Source organism: Macadamia integrifolia, chromosome 7 (assembly GCF_013358625.1).
Source record: "Macadamia integrifolia cultivar HAES 741 chromosome 7, SCU_Mint_v3, whole genome shotgun sequence".
Taxonomy (NCBI): domain Eukaryota; kingdom Viridiplantae; phylum Streptophyta; class Magnoliopsida; order Proteales; family Proteaceae; genus Macadamia; species Macadamia integrifolia.
This window is the reverse complement of record NC_056563.1, coordinates 9,089,407-9,112,464: the sequence shown is the minus strand read 5'-3', so window position 1 is coordinate 9,112,464 and position 23,058 is coordinate 9,089,407. Positions and strand designations below refer to the sequence as shown.

General features: G+C 37.3%; 1 protein-coding gene across 2 annotated transcripts; it reads left to right on the top strand.

Moving 5' to 3' along the window:
• The first annotated feature begins 7,291 nt into the window (after positions 1-7,291).
• Positions 7,292-18,991, top strand: LOC122083747 (putative 1-phosphatidylinositol-3-phosphate 5-kinase FAB1D). 2 transcript variants are annotated; one of them, XM_042651639.1, is made up of 14 exons: positions 7,292-7,510; positions 8,900-9,204; positions 9,297-9,330; positions 9,451-10,179; positions 10,413-10,557; positions 10,660-11,004; positions 12,798-13,736; positions 13,850-14,184; positions 14,264-14,390; positions 14,516-14,683; positions 16,197-17,909; positions 18,002-18,107; positions 18,211-18,268; positions 18,361-18,589. In XM_042651639.1, the coding sequence occupies exons 2-14, from the start codon at positions 8,958-8,960 to the stop codon at positions 18,443-18,445; spliced, it is 5,031 nt and encodes a 1,676-aa protein (XP_042507573.1). In that variant the 5' UTR covers positions 7,292-7,510; positions 8,900-8,957; the 3' UTR covers positions 18,446-18,589. The 2 variants fall into 2 exon arrangements, with proteins under 2 accessions (XP_042507573.1, XP_042507572.1); XM_042651638.1 differs by having other exon boundaries at positions 18,002-18,268; positions 18,361-18,991.
• Positions 18,992-23,058: the final 4,067 nt, after the last annotated feature.

The following is a 23,058-nucleotide window of genomic DNA, read 5'->3' as shown; positions in this document are numbered from 1 at the left end:
TTTAAGTTGAAATAATTGAACAATTCAACTTCTTTAAGAAAGAAAATCTCACCCAATCAAGAAAGACCACAAGATATTTTAAAGTGGTTCAGACAAACCCATACATCCACTACCAAGGCTCCTCAAGCACTTACATTTCATTGTCTCAATTGTTTTAAGGGTAGCAATCAAAACTCTTTCATGCAGTTTTCCATATGACCTATACTAGCACAATTGTTTTGTGGGCTGAAATCCAATGGTTTTATATATGCCCATAAAATTCTCTTCTACACATTAAAATGTATGTAGAACAACAGGAATAACAGAAAAAACAAGCACATACGTAAGAGGTAAGAGATTTACATGGTCCAACAAAATTGCTTACTTTCACATAGTGAGATTCAATTTTCACTAAGAATCAAAAGAATAGGAATAGTACAACCTTTGCAATTTGGTACCCCAAACCCAAGCCACTGGTACACCCTTCTCTCTACATCGGCTCCTCGATTATTCCTTCTACAATCATTGCACCCCATTGTATCCCTTGGAGTTGTATCCCTTGGACTCTCACTTGCATCCTTACATCTCAACTTCTCATTTGGATAATCATTACTCACCACCTCTCTCTTTTTATAAGACTCATTTTTCATCCTTAGAAGACTCTACTCTTTTGGAGAGTTTACCCACTTAAAGATTCCACCTCTTTATAAAGACTTCACTTTCTTCCAACTACTTGTAATTCTTCACCTCTTCCATTCTTTTGGAAGACTCAACTCTTATTTTTCTGCCTTTTCCATTTCAACTTTATTCCTTGTGCACATGTTGTACCAATGTTATAATCCTTTTGAGTCTCACTTTGATCCTTGCATCTCAGCTTCTTAGTTGGATCATCATTACCCATCATAGTAGCACCTTTCTCATTTTATAGGACTTCTCTTCCACCCTTGGAAGACTTCGCTCACTTGAAGACTTTACCTCCTTACAACCACTTGAAAGACTATACATTTTTCACTCTCTTAGGTTTGTGTTTGTTGCTTCAAGGTCTTTGTTCCATTGGCATAGGATTACAAAGATATTCTTCATTGCTTCCCACAACTTGAATATTTTAGGGAAAAGTACATGATTACCCACTTTTGGATTTCCCTTTACAAAATTACCCACAAAAAATTTTGGTCAACAAAAATATCCAAAATTAGGTTTGGGTTTACAAAACTACCCAAAACAGTGATTCTCCTTCGTCTGCCTATTTGTTTTGTCATTTTTACTCCTGGCCAAGGTTGTAGCACGGCCTGATGGAGGCCGAGGTGGCAGCCCGGCCTGATGGAAGCCGAGGTGATAGCGCGGCCTGATGGAGGCCGAGGTGGTAGCCCGCGCTCCACCTCTACTTCCGTAAAGCCGTGCTGAACCTAGGCCTCCATCAGGCCGTGCACCACCTCGGCCTCCATCAGGCAGTGCTGTCACCTCGGCCTCCATCAGGCCGCGCTCCACCTCTGCCTTCGTAAAGCCGTGCTGAACCTAGGCCTCCATCAGGCCGTGCTGCCACCTCGGCCTCCATCAGGCCACGCTCCACCTCTGCCTTCGTAAAGCCGTGCTGAACCTAGGCCTCCATCAGGCCGTGCTTCACCTCGGCCTCCGTCAGGCCGGGCTGCCACCTCGGCCTCCGTCAGGCCGGCCCCCTGCTACAACCTTGGTCAGGGGTAAAAATGATAAAACAATTAGGCAGAGGAAGGAGAATCACTGTTTTGGGTAGTTTTGTAAACCCAAACCTAATTTTGGATATTTTTGTTGACCAAAACTTTTTGTGGGTAATTTTGTAAAGGGAAACCCAAAAGTAGGTAATCATGTAATTCTCCCAATATTTTATCATCCATTTCTTTCTTGTGTTTAGATTTTTGTTTCATCCCTTGTGCCTCTAATAGAAAGGCCCATTCCTACATAAGGGAGCTTCCTTTTTTGGTTCATCTTGTTTTTAGTGGCTCCAACCATCTATTTTTCTAGTAAATTTTGTTTTTTTTGTTTTTTTTTGTTTTTTCTTCTAGGAAGGAGATTCTCCTTCCTTGATTTCATCTAATAAATTGGTTTCGAATTTTTTCTTAAAAAAATCTAATTTTTTTCTTTTATAATATGAAATTGATCGAAGAATAGGCTATATGATCAGAGATTCATCCTAGGTCCTCTAAGGACAAATGCGTAGGATAAATAAAAAATAGAAAACTGCGTGTGAATCTCATCTAGAGCTCTGTCATACTGAATTTATTCCTCATAAAAAATTTGCAATGGTTAGTTTTTTTTTTTTTTTTTTTTTTTTATGAGAATTTTCAATATTCAAAATTTTATAAAACCATTTAAAAAATATTCAAACCATTTCTTTACCTCAACTCGATGATGACATCTTATCCGATTCCGATAATGTTCCTACGTCATGAGCAGAATTCAAATAAAAAATAGAAAACGAAATCAATTTGTTTAGGGCATGCCAATGACATCATCTCAATTTATTTTTTAATTATAAAAATAGAAACAAAGTGGGTTCACCACAAGGCATCATCCCCTCAAAATATTTCAAATTGAGTTGACCTGCCTCATTCCAAGCAGCAATAAAACGCAACCTTACATTTTTTAGAATGGAAAATTATTCGATCTTACTGGATATTGATTTAGGACGATGTAGGACCCATTTAATAGTTGGATATGCCTAGCCATCATCAATTTGTGCTTTCCTTCCTTCCAAGTGCCATCTTTGGGCACACCAATAGGTCCTTGCCTAGCCATCATCTATTTGTGCTTCCCTTCCTCCCAAGTGCCATCTTTGGACACACCAATGGGTCCTAACCTCTCTCTCTCTCACTCTCTCTTTTAGAAATATCATCATTCCCCTTGCAATTTTGCTCGTTTATTGGTTGAGCCTCTAGGTCCATGAAAGCTAGTGACGTGTCTAATCTTCTCTGTTTAAAAAATAATATATATCTTAATTTTGATGCATGTCTAAAAAATCTTTTGCACAAGAGGAGAAAGAATATTTTCCTTTCATTTAATTGAAAAGAGTAAAAATTTTCACCAAAAAAAGAAGCAAATATTTCTCCCATGGACTTTGCCAAGTCTTCCTTAGTTGTCTTAATTTTCCCCGGTCTCAAGTTAGCAATCAGGAGTCAAAACACGTATATATCGCAATGTATTGATGCTATAAATGTTAACTTAGAGATCTTTTGGATTTTCTCTTATCCAATAGTCAATTTGACCAAAGATGTCCTTCACGTGGTTCAAACTTCAAAGAGGTCGAATTATGTTGAAGCATTTCAATATGGACTCTTACGACATGCATGTAGTTGTCTTATTAGTTATTACATCTATAATTGTAACCCAAAAAAAAAGAGATGTATCCTATAAGAATGCGATATGATAGAACAATTAAAAGATTGGGCAAGTGTTTTTTATCCGAAAGCAGTTGCATGATGGTCATTATGCACCGCCTTGTGACATAGGCTAGGGGGTGGGTCTTAAACATAATACTTTGTCCCTAGATTGTATTTCTTTAGTGCATATAGAGAGGTGCTTATCTATACGGCCCACAACATCTGCCACATTGCTTCATAAATGGGGCCTAAATTTTGTATAAGTTTGGTCATCATCCCAAATCACATGTCAAGTTCTAGATGAAAATGAATACTCAAGTGGTAAAATAAAGTCAAAATCCAAGACTATTGAAAAGGTGTGTGCCACTATATGCATGTAGAGAAGGTTGAAATGAGCGATTCATGGACTAAAATTTGAACCATGATCAATCCAAACTTTCCCCTATCTATCCACCTATATGGGTTATATTCTCTAATTTTTTCATACTACATGTTGAGTTTATTTCTTGGACTTTATGGCCCCATTTGTTTAGAAGGGACTTGGGGATGGGATAACTTGACATGTGGATCCCATAGTGTAGTGGGGTAAAAGACAATAATGGAAAAGTGGGGTAAAACCATTGTAACGTTCCACCTTATTACGTTTGGTTAGTGTGTTCTATCGGGGTACCATCACTGACTTCAATAGATCTACAAGGTCTTGACCATTGGCAGTGGTAGATAGGGTGGATGGTGCAGATTAGGGAGGATCAGAGGTGCGACAATGGCAGTGGTATTCTATCAGGGTATCGTCACCAACTTCAATGGATCTACAAGGTCTCGACCAATGACAGTGGTAACATAGGTGGATGGTACAGATGAGGGAGGATTGGAGCTGCGACAATGTCAGTAGTGTGACATTCAAGAATACAACAAGTACCGGTCCCGCTTAGGAGATCGATGATGTGTCCCCACCAAGAATAGGGCAAGTACCAGGGGGTTTGGAAGATTGGTGAGGGTATGCAAACTTTAGTCCTACATCACTTAGAGAAAGAATACTGGGCTAGTTAATAACTTCTAGCCTCATTAACATGGCACAACAAGTTTTAAAGCCTTGAGGCCCATAGGCCAAAGATGACAGTATTGTGTAAGGTTAATGGGGCATGTGCGTTACAATTAGTATAAGAGCGAACCTTGACAGTTTGTGGGACCACAACGGGGACACTGTGCTGAAAGGGAAGAAGTTGTGACTGACACTCAAGAATACAACAAGTACTAGACCCGCTTGGAAGATCGATGAGGTATCCCCATCAAGAATATGGTAAGTACTAGGGGGTTTGAGAGATCAGTGAAGGTGTACAAACTTTAATTCCACATCGCATAGGGAGAGAATATTGGACTAATTAATAACCTCTAGCCTCCTTAACATAGTACAACGCATTTTAAAGCCTTGAGGCCCATGGGCCAAAAAGGATGATATTGTGCGAGGTTAATGGGGCCGGGGCATTACAAGCAGTGTTCTATCGGGGTTCCGTCACTAACTTCATTGGATCCGCAAGGTCTCATCCAACGACTGGGAATGGAGAAGATTGGGGATTGCATGTAGATCTACAAGGTCTCACCCAACGGTAGTGGCGGTGGATGGTGCAGATTAGAGAGGATTGGAGGTGTGACAATGGTAGTGGTGTTTGCGACAATGTGCAAGCAAGACATTGGATGCGGCTAGGTGTTTGCAACGATGGTTGGATGATAGCAGGGCTTTGATTTCAACCCCTCCCCACAACCCCCCCCCCCCCAAAAAAAAAAAAAAAAAAAAGAAAAAGATAATAGGGTTTTGATGTGTAGTAGTTCGGTTAGATGTTAGTAAACAATCCAAATTCTATTGAGATGGAATAGTTCATACAACTATCCCACCACTTAAATCCCACCTCATCAAACTGCCTATGAAAAGAACGGTCCTATAAGATAAAGATTTTAGTAAATGGAATTCCTTACAAAAAAAATTGGAATTACATTCCAATTGAAGTAACTTCATACAAACCACTCATTTGTTTAGGGGGTTTTGATGAGGTCAGATTTAAGGAGTGGGAGAGTTATACTTATTTTCTCAAAAACATCATAAAGTCATCTGTTTGGATATAATGAGGTGGGAAATACTCTAGACAACATTAAAAGATGAGCTTTCTTGTTTGTTAATATAACTTTCATCCAATCCCCTTCCAAAGTCCTACCAAATTAGTGGGACTTTGTGGGGTGGGAATTCATTACAATTAATGACTCTCTTTCCTCTGTTCTTTCTTTCCCACTCCTATGTGTTAACCAAACAAGGTTGGGGTGAAAAAGTTCAACTTTCCTCTAATTTTACTTTCATTACCTTTAACTCCACCAACATGTGGAACCTAGTAGTCAGACATTCCCACCCCAAACTCTATTCTAAACAAATGGAGTTTGGTGACCACTCTGGCCATAGGGTTGATCATAATGACAGATAAATCACGTCACATTTGTGAGCTTACCTTAACATATACATCTGTAAATAAGATAAATCAATATATACAATACTTTCTTCCTTACTCTTTGATATTTGCATTTATTACCAAATTAAAAGTTAAAATGAATACACATGAATAAGATTACTCGTGAACTTTTAGAACATAGAAAAAAGAAAATAAGTTAATTATTTGATGATGATGGGTAATATGTTCACTTAAAAAAAAAATGGATAATATGTTCACTTAATTTAGGTCACATATGGCATATGCCATTGCCACATGGTCAAAAATCTGTGTTGGAACTCTTTTGGAGTTGTGCTTTGGTTGGAGTCTCATTCTTTAATTTTTTTTTAACCCTTTGAACTAATCAATATAGAATATGGTTTTAAAAATTAGATCCTATGAATCAAGATTACCTAGATTCAACTGGTATTGTCTGACATTGATGATTGATCCTATTCATAATAAGGATAATTAAAAAAAAAAATGGTAAAGTTGTCAAGTCTTGATTGATATTAATCATAAAACCTTGATATACACGTTAAACAATTGAATATTTAACTATGGAACGAGTATGATGATGTGAATAATATATCTACCAAATTTGTGTCTCATCCATTTTTGAGATTATTCAAATCATCAAAATCTATTCACAAAAACAATTTTAGAAGCCACATATATATATATATATATATGTTTAAGAATTAAGAACTATGAATGTTTTTTATTTTTATTTTTATTTTTGGTAAGATAAAATAAGAAGAATGTCATGGATACGAAATAGGGAATCCATCCTTACCTGACAAAAAAAAAAAAAAGGGAACCCCATACTTCACCGAAAAAAAAAAAAAAGGCATCCCATCCCATCATACTTTTTTTTTTTTTTCATTTATTAAAAAATGGCTTTTCCAAATATCTTAAACTGGGTCTACAGCCACCATTATAATTCTTAATTTATGACGTCACTCCTACGATCACCAAGGCCCATAGGCCCATTTCTAGAACCCAAAACGTTACCCGCCCCGCACGACTCAGTCATTTTCGAGAAAACCGACAAAGACAGAATTTTAAAATTTCAAACATTTTGAAAACCTCCCAATCCTTCCTGAATACGACATTGACAATTGCTTCGAGATCTCCCCCTTCATCTCAACGCTCCAGATTACACCGCTTGCATTTTGCCCACCTGTATACGCTATGCTGTATAATACCAACATCTTACTTTCTAAGATCTACGGAATACACTTAATACATATACGCGTATCGTGTACGGTACACACCGTATGACATGATACGCGTAGATAACCCATAAACTTCCATCATGGATGGCAGCCAATGAATGAAGACTGTTCATGCACATACGTAAGTGTTGGGTAATGAATTGTAAATGCTAGTGGGATCCACTCAGTGGAGCCCACTTCATTTTTCTTTTCTATTTTCTCTCTCTATCTATCTCTCTCACTTTATTTCTTGGCCTTCGGTCTTAGTTCTTCTTTTCTTTTTTTTTTTTCTCCTTTCATTCTTTCTCTTTCTTTCATTCTCTCCAAAGCTCGTGATTTTGTCTCAGTGATTCCTTGTACACACGGCGACGAATTTTGGCTTCCTTCGTTTCTGGAGAAGAACTCGTAGGTTGGTTGTATCAGTGAAGACTATAGGGATTTCTGAGAACTGAGGATTGGGTTTATCTTTAGCAAGCTTCAAGTGTCGGTAAATGCTCTCTCTTTCCTTCCATTTTAAAAAATTTTCCCCTTTTTTTTAAGTAGATATTGTTCTGGGTTTCTTGTGTTACATTCTATGGAGTCTTGAGAATTGATCTTGTTATGGGTTTTGGGTTTATGGGGTTTATGTATGGGAACTAAGGTTCTATATGGAAGGTTTTATCCCATTTTGGTGAAGCTTTTCCATAGTTTGATACGGAATCTTGTGGATTTTGTGGGCTTTTAGATTTATATATGATGGGACTTTCTGTGGGTTGGGTGGAGAGTTGGATGTGAGGAGTTGGGACAGTCATTTCTTATGATTTTATGCTTCGGAAAAAACTTAGAAAAACGGTTTTGTTTCAACTTTTTGGGTGCCGATGGTTTGTTTGGTGAGTACTTATTTCAATCTTTTATAGATTTATGAATATTGAGTTTTAAGTTTTTCGTAGGAAATCCGATGTGATTTAAATTCTGAACCAAATATTTGACTGGGCTTGGATTTTGGATTATTCTGTTCAGATGGATATAAGCATCGGTTATTAAATTTTAAGATTTTTTCCTCAGGAATCAAGATATGGTAGTATTCTAAACTAGATATTGGAATGAGTAATTTCTGAACTTTTATGCATCTCTCTTGATTTGACCTTTGAGATTGGAATTTGAGAGTGGTGGAGGGCTATTACCCTTTTCTTAGTCAGCGGCTTATAAATCTGAACAATTGTAGTGTCTGGTTTTGTAGTATGTTTTCAAAGTTTTGAATTTGAATCTGAGAGGTAAATTTTGATTTACCATTCTTTTGGGTTTTATGTTTCTTGTTTACAGTTTTGAATTTGAATTCGGAGAACAGTAACGCTTTAAATGTATTCTTTCACTGTTTATCCTGCAGTTTTTGAGTTTTAAATTTGAATTTGAGAGAATTTTTTTTTTTTATATTTTATTTGTATGTCTCCTTGGCCAGTTATCATTCGTTTTTGTTTTAAATTTGAATTTCGGAGAATAATTTTTTTATTGGGATGTTTCCTCAGCCAGTTGTGATTTGTTTTGGATTCCTTCCCGCTTCTTAATTTTTTCCATTACTCGTGGGCATCTGGTTTTGATTTTGAGTCTGGAAATGATTACAAATCCTTGTCATGTTTTTTCCCCGTACCTCCTGTCGTGGGTCATAATTTATATACAATAGGAAACTAGATTTTTGTGTATGTTGCACCAGTTTACTTTAGTTTTTATTTTTAGAAGTTAATTGTCTGAATTTTTTGTTTTTGTTTTCATTTCAGAAGTTGATTGAATGGTTTTCCATTACTGTTTCTGGGCCTGCTGGCTGGTTAGATAATTGAAAAAGAGGAATTGCAGTTCTTTATGTTTGTTATTAACTTTTATTTTTGGATGGGCTGATTAGGAGCCAAGTCTGGACCTTGATTGGGTGAGACTGATTTGGTGAACACAGCTGGATTCGGATGTACAAAATGTGTCATGTTAGTGGCGAGGAATTAACAAATTTGGATAGTGGAGAGGAGGATATGGAAAAGGAGGAGGTGAATTCACTGGAGAAGGACAATGGAAAACCCTCCCATGATTATAAATTTCGTAATGAGAAGAATGTGAAAGACTCTACAAGAGCAAATGGGTCGAGTCCATATGAAATACCAGTAATCAGTTCGACAATTTCGATGTCAAGAACTGATAGTTTGGCCTCTAGCTGCAGTAAATTGCTATTTCTCTTCTTATTTATTGTGGCATTGTTTTGTTTTATAATTGCACTTCTAACATTTTTCTTCCATATTCTATCTGTTCAGGTGAGCTTTCTGTTGATACAAATATGAATGGAAGGTAGTTTGCTATTTTCATTTTTCCTTGACAATGTGTTGTTCAAGTGGTGGTTCTAGTGTTAATTCTTGAATTGCCTACTTTACATTTTGTTGTCTTACTTTGTATTTTCTTTTTGAATAGGGATGAAGGAGATGCTGGTGCTAGCCAGGATAATCCCAACTTGTTGCTAACCAAAAATGTGGAGAACTTGAGATTTCCAATTACATCAAATGATATTGATGGACCCAGTACAACAATGGAGGAAAACCTTGAGGGAAGAAACAATAATAGTAATACATGTTGCCTTGACCAAGGAACCAAAAAAGATATCCAAATTATTGGAGCTGATGCTGGTACAGAAAGAATAGAGGCTATTAGTGAGGGCTCTTCCCAATCATTTATGACCTCAATGGAAGGAACTGAGTTATCTCAGTCTGTTAATATTGAAACAGATGCACGTATCTGGGAACCCCCTGAACCGGAAGATCTGGAGGATGATGTGGAGGGTAGTGTGGCTAACAATGATGATGATGATGATGATGATGAGTGTTATGGCACAAAATGGAGTCAGCCAAGTTCTCTAAGTAGCTTTGGTAAAGAAGGCAGTGGTAGCTTCAGATTCAAGGAGGAACGTAAGAAGGCTCTGATAGAGGTGATGAACAGGGATTTCAAGGACTTTGTCGAGCGACTTATTACATCCGAGGGAATTACCCTTTCTGGGGATCCTGGTGAAAGTTGGGTTGACATAGTTACCTCTTTATCTTGGGAAGCTGCATCACTTGTGAAACCTGAGGCCATTGAGGCAAAAGCAGTGGAGCCTGAATGTTTTCTGAAGCTGAAATGCATTGCAACTGGTTCTCGGAGTCAAAGGTAGCTAATGTAATCCAACGTTTCCTGCGAAGACTTTTAGATGTTCATGGAACGTGACATGTCTGTTAGATGAGAGAAAAAATACCGATCTCATGTACCTTTCTTAGATAATATGCTTGTTGTTGAATGTCAATTTGTTATTTTCTCCTCACCTCCCTTTCAACCCCCTCCACTCAAAAAAAAAAAAAAAAAGATGAAAGACTAACCTTTGGAATTATACGTTGTTGCTGCAGTCAAGTGATTAAAGGCTTGGTTTTTAAGAAGCATGCTGCACATAAGCACATGCCAACCAGTTATAAGAATCCTAGACTGTTGCTGATCCAGGGCATGCTTGGACAGACTTCAAGTGGTTTATCATCATTTAATTCAATGGGGCAGGTATCTTGGATTCTGATTGTGTGTAAATCCTTGTCAAGGCTTGGGGATGCCCCCCCCCCCCTTTTTTTGTTTGTTTTGGTCTAACTATTTTATTGCTAACAGGAGACGGATAATCACAAGTATCTCGTTGAGATGATAGAGATGTGTCATCCAAATGTGGTCTTAGTGGAGAAATCTGTTCCTCGTGATGTGCAAGAATATCTTCTTGCTAGAGGAATAACATTGGTTTTTGATATGAAGCTTCATCGTTTGGAGAGAATTGCTCGTTATACTGGTTCCCAGGTTGTCTCTTGTACTGACAATTTGATGAACCTAAAACTGAAACAATGTGACTCTTTCCATTTTGAGAAGTTTGTGGAGGAATATGATAGCTATGGTGAAGGCGGGAAAAAGCCAAGGAAGACTTTAATGTTTCTAGAGGGCTGTCCTAGGCCTTTGGGCTGCACGGTGAGTACTGTTTCAATGCAAGTATTGATTCATGTATTCTTGGGTCATTCTTATCTCAAATGAAGTTTTGAATCTTGGGGATCCTAATGTAAACATTTGGTTGAAGATTTTATATACCAGACAAGGAATTTTCTAGGATACATTAAATGAACGCAATTTATTTGGGCCAAAAATTCTTGCTTTGTCATAATTTATTACTGTATGTTATGCTGATACTTGTGTATTATGTTGATTCTTTCTGTTGAAATGTCCTGCTCCTGCATGAATATACATTCATATTTGTCCTTTTTTATATGTTTTTTATATTTTTTGGGCTCTATTTTGTTAGATGTGAATTGAGGTGATGTGGTGTCATCTGAATTCTGAAATAAAAATTTCATTGGTAAACTGAAGTATAATGAATTGAAAAGAAAGCATAATAGGAAATTTTCAGTGGGTTGTTTGGTTAGATGTATAGTTTATAAGAAGTGCTATGAAAAACATGAAGATCACAACATAGAGTAATGGGGGTTAAAATTTTTTCAGTTATATTTATGCAGGAAATAAAAAATGGTCATTTTATGTAAAATATTACACAAGAAGAAGAAAATGTGGGTGCCACAAAAATTTGCATCAGAGCCAAACAAAATAATATTGTTTTTTTGATATAAAATGTGTTGATACGTGCATCTGTATTAGTGAGGGCTCTTCCCAATGTGTGTTAATATTGAAATGGATGCACGTATCTCTATTTTTTGGATCAGTGAGATGGGGGGTGAGGGCGAGATCTTAAACCTTGATTAGGGCCATACAAGAGGGCTTTCCTATGTGGCTTGCAGGAAACCAAAGACTAAAGAGAAATCTTTGGCCATGGGGTTTGTGTTGAATTGTGTAATTCACATTGAGAATTATGAAGATTTGACAAGATGGACTCAACAGTTAGGCCATGCCAATTGCCAAGAGATGCAGATTGTTTGCATTCTCTTTGCGCAAGATAGTGCACTGCAACCTTCTTTTGCATGGGCTTGGCAATTGTGAAGTTTTTGTAAGGCTTTATTGTGTTTTGGGGTCTGATTCCAGTTATGATTTTTTAATCTATGGTGGGTTTGGGGTATGCCGCAGTACAAATTTTACAATTTACCCTAAAAGAGTAATTTACGGTGGACCCTGAGTCTCCCATCTTTCTACTCTCTTCCCCCCCCCCCCCAACCCTTTTTTGTTTTCTTTTCTCTGAGGGATTTCACTACATTATCACCTGGCCCGTCCAAATCCTGTCTTGTTGGAGTCCCTGCCCAAACCTGCTTGCGTGTTGGGGCATCTTCAGGTTAGCAAAATGTGTACTGAACCTGTCTTGTTGGAATCCCTATTTCTGTAGTCTGGGCAAAGCATCTGAAATATAAGAATGATATTTTACTCCCCTTATTGCAGTTGCACTATGTTGGCAAATTATTTCATGTACTTGAACTGAGCTGTTTGTTCTTTTTGTCATTTCATTGTCTATGCATGTATAAGTAAACCTATCTTGCTTTATTTGGATTTCACTTTTTCCGGTTTGCTTTTCTGGAACTTGAGTAGCCTTTTACCTGATACTAAAAGAATTTAATTTCTATCTTTCTTAGATCATTTTCACTTTTGAAATAATATACCATCCTTAAATTCCCATGTTCGAATGAGAAAACATTCTGTTCAACTGCAACCAAGTTCCTGTTAAAGATGCCTCTCATGTTTTTCTTGGGGCAGTCTCATATATTATTTCTGTTAGCAACTTACTGCTTCTGGACTAATTTAGTTACATTTGTAATTTAATATGGCAGATTTTACTTAAGGGAGCCCCTAGTGATGAATTAAAGAAGATTAAATGTGTGGTGCAGTGTGCAGTTCTTGCTGCATATCATTTAATCTTAGAGACTTCTTTCCATGTGGATCAAAGGGCAATGTTTTCTGTATTCCATTATAATGGCCTGGCAAATGGATGCTTGACAAATCAACCAGAAATTGTTGGGGTTGAGGATTGCAAGGCCAAAACCACTCTGCCCTGTATTACTAATAGTCCCCGTGTTCGTGAATTCCGAGAAAACAGTGTGGATGAAAGGGTTCCTACAAATTCGCAGTTGGTTTTGGGAGGCAATGACAGTTCATCTGTCTCTAGTCCTACTATCATCGTGTCCAATAATGGTTTTGGTGAAAATGTTTTGACTAGTCATGATAAATCTGATAATGGTGATGTACATCATCCTGAGATATCTTATGAGCCATACACACCAAAAATACTTCCTGGGCAGTTTGTATCATCACTCTCAGCTTCTCTGAAAAAAGTTATTGGGGATGATATTCCTCTTGATTCCTCCACTTCTTACCTGTACATCCCCGGGTTGAAGGGGAGGGAGCAAGATAGCCAGGATGTAACCATCTTGCCTGTAGTGAAATCTCCTGAACAACTAAAATTTTGTCAGATGGAAGAGAAAGGAAGTGCCAATGAAGTGAAGCCACCTGATGCTGAGAAAGCTGAGTTGTTGTCAGCCTGCTATGAAGCCGCTTCGGTTCAAACCAAAAATGGTTCAAATGATGAAGAACAAAAGCAACAGAGTGGTGCGATAACTGTTTTAGATGGCCAGGGCATTTTATTTTTGATGTCTCGGAGGAATATTTTAAAAGGAACTGTTTGTGAGCAAAGCCATCTTTCTCGTATCAATTTCTACAGGAGTTCTGATATGTCCCTTGGGCGATTCTTGCGTGATAACATACTCAATCCGGTATGTCAACCACAGTTAGCTATGGCTTTCAAAACTTACAGTGAACTGTTACTCTGCATCATTGTCATATTCACTTGAGATAGTTACTGATGTGAAGTGTTGTATCATTGCAGAGGAATCAGTGCTCTACATGTGGTGAACCACCAGAAGCTCATGTTTTCTGTTATGATCACCATAATGGGAAGCTCACAGTGCGGGTAAGACAGCTTTCGAGGGAATTGCATTTGCCTGGTGAGGCAGAAGGAAAGCTTTGGATGTGGACCCGCTGTTTAAAATGTAAACCTAAGAATGGAATCCTAAAACCTACACGAAGAGTGGTGATATCCACTGCATCTCGTAGGCTATCATTTGGGAAGTTCCTGGAGCTCTGCTTTTCAAATGACACTGCTCCTACTAGGTTATCCAGCTGTGGGCATTCCCTGTACAATGACTCCTTGTTCTTCTACGGGTATGTGCGTAGTTTCTTAATAATATCACCTCCTATGCTTTGACTGTTTGTAACCATGTTGTCTGTTGGAAATGTGTAGTTTGGGGTCCAAGGTTGCAATGTTTAGATACTCTCCTGTTGATATTTATGCTGCATTTATGCCGCCACAAATGCTGGAGTTCAACAATCCAATTGGACAAGAATGGCTTGAGAAAGTAGCTGAGGATGTATGTTACTGGCTAACAAGTGCAGCATCTTATTGTATTGTTATTTTGCTAACTCCTGTTTTCTTATGTTCTCTTTTGTGAACTTATTGAAAGTATTTTTTTTCCCCTCCTTAAATTTCCTGTAGGTGCTTAGGAAAGGAGGAGCACTGTTTATGGACATTACAAACTTGTTACAGAAGATAAAATCTGGATTTGCTTCCTCGCTTTCTAACACATCTCTGAACCTTGGAGGTTCAGTCAAGGACCTTTCTGAAGTTGAAGAGATGTTGAGGCAAGAAAAATCTGATTTTGAGGTCAGTTGCTATCTTTATTGCAAATTTTGACACATTCTGTTTGACACTAATTTGAGACATCCCATGGACTTCTCCGTTCTATTTTTTGACATTCTCTAAAGATAAAATGTTCAAAGTTAACTGAGATTGTGAATTTTCATTTAAAATTTTTGCTAAGACTTACTAGACGAACCAGACAACTAATAGGCGCCTCTTTGACCTTCCTGAGATAAAAGCATGTCAGAGAAAGGGAAGATTAATGCAACTGGAATTTATCTGTGTGGCTTGTACCAAATTAGGAGACTCTACTTATGCTTTCTGTTAACGATGTGATTGTCGGGTATCTTAAGCAAGTTTCTTACATTGTGAAAACTTATTATTTCATTTGGAAAGACCGTAAAACATTGAGAAAGAGGATTCCCAGCGGTGCACTGCTGACAGAGGGAGGAACAAAGAGGGCTAGGGAAAAGCAGTTAAACCAGGAATTGATTGATTTGGATTTGATGGTTGGTTTTGTATTCCTCTATGCAATGGGGGAGGGCCATTTGAGGGGAAGTATTTTTTGAAGGAACTCACTCCTTGTTTGGGTGTGTGGAATTGCATAATAATTGTAAAATATTTTAAGATTATTATCATGGGAAATTTTCAGTGGTTATTTTACTGTTAGGTGAAGCAGACGAGGGCAATCATTTTGGGAAATTGTTTGGTTGAACATGATGGCTTATTTTCAATGGTTGAAAATTATTTAAGGTTATTGAAAGCATTGGGATTAATTATCCTATTTGGTTCTCCAGTGCTAAGTGTGTTGTATTTTCCCCTTCTCTATTATGTGTGTATTTTTGATTTTGTTCTTTCTTGTGTTCATCTTTCTTTGAGGGATCCTTCTCTCTAACAAAATTGTTTTGTTTCATAATTGAATACAGTTTAGCTTTACTTGTGTGTTGGGACAATAGAAAGTGGTCTGTTGGGCGATCATTGGGATTTTGGGTTCTTGTGGTATCTATATCTGCAATATCTTTTGTCTGTGGCTTCAGGACAGTAGAACGGTATAGGGTTATGATTTTTGCATGTGTTTCCTGATAAAGATATCATGACTAATGTAGCATGGATCCCAATTAATTGATTAATTGTACCAAAAAATTACATGGAACTGGTGATCCCAATAATGTGTTTGAGTGGAAGTATAAAAAAGAATCAGTTTTCTTTCATAAACATCTGAAGTAGTATTGCAGGATCATATGAATACAAGATATCTAAAAGTCATATCAATGAGCCTTCTTTTTTCCCATATATAGCGTTTTAGCTGGGACCCATTTGACTTTAAGTTCTCATCACTTGAACCTTTGTTGTGGGGCATTTTATGAGGGTGATCCCAGATGCTACACTTGATGCTCATGTTGGTATCTTGAACTTTAACCTGTAACTGTTACACATGAGTGGTTCAAAATGCACAAGGCCCTGAACTCTTTCTTTTCAGTCATATCAAATGTGGAAATAATACTTGCCTTTGCTCTTGTTGTTTGGTAATAATCAGGGACTCATTCAGAAGGCACTTGATAAGGATCTCAACCTAGGGCAGGCTGCGCATAAGCTTCTCAGCTTGAATTGCTTACTCTCTGAACTTCTGCTTGAGTCATATGTATGGGATCAACGTTTGCGTTCTCTTAAATTACCTGATTCTCAGGTAGTTAATGCTTTTACAAGTGAAAAAATAATATGCGATGAACAACAAAAGTTGCAAAGGGATGACATTTCTGGTGAAGTCATGGAAAATAATGCTTCTCCATGTGTTGAAGTTTTAGATGATTCCGCTGCTGCTTGTATTGCTCCGGTCAACAATAAAGTGTGTCAACCTATTTCTGACTACAGTAGTGCCATAAACTGTGGTGGCATCCTGGAAACCAAGCTGGAAACTAAATTTGAGGAAAGTTATACTGACGAACATGAAATTCCAGTTACAGAAGTCCCAATTTCTGAGCCACTTGGTGAAGGTTTGGTCTATAGTTCTGGTGTGATAAAAAACAATACGGTCAATAGGTCTATTAAAATTGAAGGTAATGGAACACCAGCTGATGTGAGTTTGAACCCTTTAGGTTCATCTAGTGATGATTTAAATGCATCCGCAGCAAGCAAGAAGTCCAACAACTCTTGTCTAGGTCAAGACTCTTCCACTGGACCATTTTATTCCTCTTCTACTCTTCCTTCATTTGGTGATAATCCTGAAGAGAAAAATTCTCCCATTGCCAACCATTTACAGATGGATCAAACTATTCCAGTTAAACCAGATCTATTGAGACACAGTGAGTCTGCTCCCAATATGGTTCATAATGTCACGATGGGTGGAATATCTGCAAAGTCTGGGTTCCGTTCTCTGTCTGAGAATTCAGGGTTTTCATACTTAGGAGATTCTGATCATTGGGTCTGGAATCCTTTTTCAGAAACTCGCAAGGCGTTTCGGAAGGATATTCATAGAGGCAACTCGCAGAAGTTTGGGTTCATCAATAACTACACTCCAGAATGCTTATCCTCAGTTCGCGAATTAATTACCCAAGAAGGATTCAGTTGCCAAATCCCACTTGGTACTGATGATAATCTTGTGTCAGTCTATGAGGGTGAGCTTACCAGCATAATTGCCTGCAGTCTTGCGTTGTTGCATGATCGATATAGTTCAGCTGAAGATTCAGCTGAGGAGACAAAAAAGGAGAAAGGAGAGGTGGGTATAATAATTGATAATGCGCACAGGCTAGTTTCTGAGGTCTCAGTGACTTCACCATTTTGGTCTTCAACCAATTCTTTGGATTTAGGGGTTTTCAGTGGAAGTTTTTCATCAGAAGAATCATTTAATTCTAGTTCTGATGGGATGAATTTGAATTTTGTGGATTCCTTGTCATCTTCGGAGGGGCTTCATCCAGAAATCCCTGTTGGGGTTGGGAAACTACCTGGGAAGGGTAAATATTCGGTTGTTTGCTTGTATGCAAATCAATTCCGTGCTCTTCGAAGACGATGCTGTCCATGCGAGCTTGATTATATTGCTTCTCTCAGCCGTTGTAAGAACTGGGATGCTAAAGGTGGGAAGAGTAAATCTTTCTTTGCTAAGACCCTGGATGATAGATTTATTGTGAAGGAGATTAAAAAGACTGAATTCGATTCGTTTTTGAAATTTGCGCTGGATTATTTCAAGTACATGAATCAATCTTTCAGTTCAGGGAGCCAGACTTGCCTTGCCAAAGTTCTAGGTATTTATCAGGTAAATTTTCTTTTATATCTACGCTAGATGGTTACATGACTGAGTTATGGGTTACAACCTTTTCTTTTAGTAAGCAATGAATTCCATTACAGGTCCTCATTAGACAATCTAAGAGTGGGAAGGAGCTGAAGCATCATCTTATGGTGATGGAGAACCTTACCTTTGGTCGAAACATAACACGCCTTTATGATCTTAAAGGTACTTTGCATTCTCGACACACTTCAGCTGTCGATGCCTCAGGAAAGGTTCTTTTGGATCAGAATTTTGTTGACGACATGAATATATCTCCATTGTATGTCAGTGGGGAAACTAAGCATCTCTTGCAACGGGCAATTTGGAATGATACATCTTTCCTCACTGTAAGTTGTTCACCACTTCTTTTCAGATGTTATTTGGTTTTGATTTGTAATTTTTTTTAACAGAAAGTTTGGATTTTCTCTGATAATGACAGTCAATTAATGTCATGGACTATTCTTTACTTGTGGGAGTGGATACTGAGCGACGTGAACTTGTATGTGGGATTATTGACTATCTGAGACAGTATACGTGGGACAAACATCTTGAGACATGGGTGAAAGCTTCCCTTGTCGTCCCCAAGAATGTGACACCAACTGTTATATCTCCAAAAGAGTACAAGAAAAGATTCAGGAAGTTCATGTCTTTGCACTTTTTGAGTGTCCCAGATCATTGGACTTCACATAAACCTGGGTCTAGTTGCAAGGTTTCCCTCAACAAGAACAAGGATTCTTCTCAGTTGCGAAATGCGGAGCAGGGAGGAATCAAATAATTTCAACATGGATGTCATTTTCCCATTCTCTAGCTTGTCTTTTGTTCGAGTTTTCAGCTATATGTTCTGTCAGTTTTTAGATACTGTATATAGATGATTGTCACAGCCTTAACCCCCTCATTGCCCCTTTGTTTTCGTCTGGGGATTCTTTTTTCTAATGTATGGGGTTGGTATCTTCTTTTCAGGTCCCTTTAGTAGTCATGTCATTCTTTCTTTCTAAATATTAGAGTCGTTCAAAGAAGCTTGTAAAAAATATGAAGATAATCAATGATAAATTTATTTCTTTTTGAAACAATGAGAAATTGAGTTTTCTTGCAAAGTATGCTTTTTTCCAATTTCGACACCAAATAAATTCAGTTTGACATTTTGATTGTGATCTTCCTATAATTTGCCATCACTTTTCTTGCTATGTGTGCCGCCGTAACTCGTCACTCAAATATTTGCAGTTGGTGTATGGATGTATAAACTTTTGATTCAATTCCTTCTCGATCTTAATATTTTAACGTGGATGTACTAGAAAGTTATAAACATTCAAACTGTTCACTTTAACTGAATCCTTGCATTTTTGGGTTTTTGTAGCCATCAATGATGCCAGGGGTATCTTACATATTTACTGATTCTAACTTTTGAAAGTTATAATTAATTGTTTGTTTATAGGTATCAAATTGTATGTTGTTTGTATGGTTCCATTTTGCGAGGGGAACTTTTTATTATATGTACTTCCAGCAATTAGATTCTAGTGTATTTACTATTGTTGCCAAAATTTTGACTGACCCATCCAATCGATATTGTCTGATGCGATTAAAATCAGGTCTGGAGTCTGGACAAGAATATGGTGTCCGAGTTCCCAGTTATGATAAGGATACCTTTTCTGAATTGAAAACTGGGCCAAGTCCATGTTGGGCAATTCAGTCTTGTCCCAGTTTGTCTACATGAGTTCCTTAAATATAATAAGTAATATTTTAGTATAGCATGGCAAGACTTGTATTGTTTGATAATCAGTTTTTTAGTTCAGATCTTGAAACTAGCATTTTTAGTTCTCCCTTTGTCTGACAATGAACATTCTTTTCCCATTTTTATTATCCTATATTGTTTGTCAGTCATGCAAATTTAAGTAATAGGCTTTAAAAAGTTTACTAAACAAAATAAGTAATATTTTAGTATAGCATGGCAACACTTGTTGTTTAATAATCAGTTTTTTAGTTCAGATCTTGAAACTAGCATTTTTAGTTCTCCTTTTATCCGAAAATGACATTCTTTTCTCCTTTTTTATTGTCCTATATTGTTTGTCAGTCTTGCAAATTTAAGTAATAGGCTTTAAGAAGTCTACCACCCCTTCTATGTAATGCTGCATTTTATTTTGAACAGAAAGAAAGGAGTCTTTAAGAGTGTCTAGATAAGCATTTGAAATGCAATGTTGGAAAATGCCATAATCATCCCTCCTTAAAATTTGGGTTTCTTCAAAAGGGACAGTTATTATGTGGTGGAGGTTGTTGAAATTGCAATTGAAGGTAATGCTTTTGAATGGATTAACATGCTTGAAATATGATGGTTCTTTGGAAACCTGATTGGAGATTTCCCAATTGGACATGGAAATATATCCTTTCTAAAATATGGGTTCAGAGTCTTCAGACTAGTTCCAGGTTGGATGACTACCCATAGATAAGGCACATTGTTCAACCTGGTCCCAGAATTATCATGGTTTTCACCAGCCTTATTATTTACCTGTTCCTTGCATCTTTTTAATGTAACAAACATCTTATGCATATCCTCCCACTCCCCTCCCCTCCCCCATTACATGTTCAATTTTCATTGCTTACTAGGAGCAAGTATTGTCCACCATGATGTCATTTTAGCTCATTGATTCTACCTACAGTACATGAGCAGCTGTCATTTTAAGCTTTTTCTTGGAACTTACTCTGCTAGTTATTTCTCTTTTAGCATTGAAATGAGTTGTCTGGTGAAAAGAATCATTGTTTTTGGTATATGTTGGGAGTCCTATGTGAGAAGCTTTATACTTTGGAGTTTATTCACTTTGTAAGCTGTATTTTATTTGAGCTGTAAGTTTTTAAGTAATTGTTACAATTTAGTCCTAAGATGATGGGATATATTTTATCTTTTATTAGATAATACTTTATTTTTTCTCCAGGTTGATATGATAAATGACCATTTAGTTACTATCATAAGCCCTACGGTTCAATGTCCGTCGGGTGCCTATCTGCTAGTATCTTCCTCTATTTAATGAAATCCAATCTACTGTATCTTGAGACTGGTAATTTATTTTTGTATATTTTTTTGGAATGTTATGTTGAAATTCTATCCATGCTTGATGTTTCTGCAATAGATATCTCAGGGGTAATGGTGCAAGCATTTGGATATATTCTCATGTTAGGCAAACTTCCATTTCCTAAAATTATACATTTATGTAAGAGCTGGCTTAACTACTTTATTCGGTGACGGTAAAGCTATGCTTATTCTTGGTGTTGTCAGTTTCGTTTTGTTTAAAGTGTGTTTTCTCTGCTGGAAGGCCATTATGTTCAGCATAATTTTCGATGTAGTCAATTTATGGTTAATTTATTCTCTCTATGTAGAGAATTAAATCCCAAAGAAAATGTGGAATTGATAATGCAATTAAATTTTTATTTATGGCATCTTCATCTTTTATACCCTGTCACTTTATTGTATATGACAGGAAACTTATGTTAATTTGAAATGCATTATCTCTGAGATTCTGCTTTGGTCCATGGTAATGCATCCAGATTGATTTTTACCATACTTTGATTGCTACATCTGCAGGATCAGTTTACATGATATATTTGAAAGTGAAATCTTGAAATTATTATGTTGTCTGCTTTTCTTTTAACAAGTATTAAGTATTAAAGCCTTGGTGGTAATTTATTCTTTGCTAGTTAGTTGGCATAAGTTTCACGTCTTTATGCTTAAAGAGGGTAGAGGAAGAGCTAGGCCTTCACTCCAGACTTGGACTTCAGATACTCACTCTTGCAAATCAAAGTAATCAAATGCAGCAATTTCTACTTCTGCTTCTTCTTCTTTTCCTTTTGACAAAATGTTCGATGCATTTTCCCTCGATGTTATTTTTCTGATTTTTCTTTATTAACTTCTCCTTTCCCTTGCAGTCAATGCATTTCCAGTAACTATGATACAAATCTATGATATTTTTTGAAATGGAAAGAGGAGTATCATGTCCTTTACAACATGTTTTCTACTGTCCTTGTAGTCCCTTTGGGATTTGGAGATGATAAACTAGAACACATTTTAGTGAAACAGGGACGCTGAAAATTGGGAGTGTTTGCAGTAAAACCTTTAGGGTAAAAAGGCTGTGGCCTCATTTCAGTCTGGTGTATTATCACAGTGATATTGCTTCAACTTATGAATTCAGGGGGGGCCTTGGGGTCTTAGGATGTTATGAGATTTGGCAGGTTTACAGCACAGATAAAGGGAAATGTGTAATTTTGGTGTGTGGTGGTCCATAGATTCTTCCCTTCCCTCCCCTCCCCTCCCCTCCCCTCCCCTCCCCTAATGAACTTTCTATTTGCAATCAAATATTTTCTTATCTTCTATGTTTTAGGGTTTTGAACCCATCACAACTATGCTCTTCATCGAAACTTACCCCCCACCCCCAAAGAACCAGATTTCTTTATTTTTCTTTGTTTTCTGTCTTTCAAAAGTTTTTTAACTTTATATTCTATAATGTGATTTTTTAACATATCTTTTTTTAAGTGGTACCTTGCAGGACTGCATCTGCCTTCCCTCTGTAAACGTATTTTTGAAAATACATTTATTTGCTTTCCACTTTGGACTTCCAGGCATTAGAGGTGTTGGGAATTCATCTACCCCTGCCCACCCTCTAGCTTCATATGTTGAGGTATTTCTGATTTACCTAAAACTAAGAGATTAAATGGATTAAACTATATAACAGCTATCAAATTTTAAAATGGCTTTTCTGTAAGTTGCTGGCAATCAGGACACTTGAGGATTCCAAAATTCGTTGTAAGCCAATTGCTCCCTCGAATTCCTGTTGGATATGATGAGTTTCCAGTAGGAAATAATTCATGTTTGGTAATTTGGCTGATGAATTTTGAATAATTCATTTTTTGTTACAATAGCTATAATCCTTCTAATATTATGTACCACTGTCCAGTGTCCACAGGCCCTATAAGAGCACTACTGTCCCTGCTGCTTGAGATCTGGCTGAGTACAAGTTTCCTACTTCCCTCCACATGGTTGGTCTGCAATTGCAAACTTTATAAAATGCCTTGGTTTTGAGTTGGATGCTAAATGAGATAGGGGAGAAAACCAGTAAATGTTTCCCTTTTAGGTGTCCTCAGAGATACCATTGTG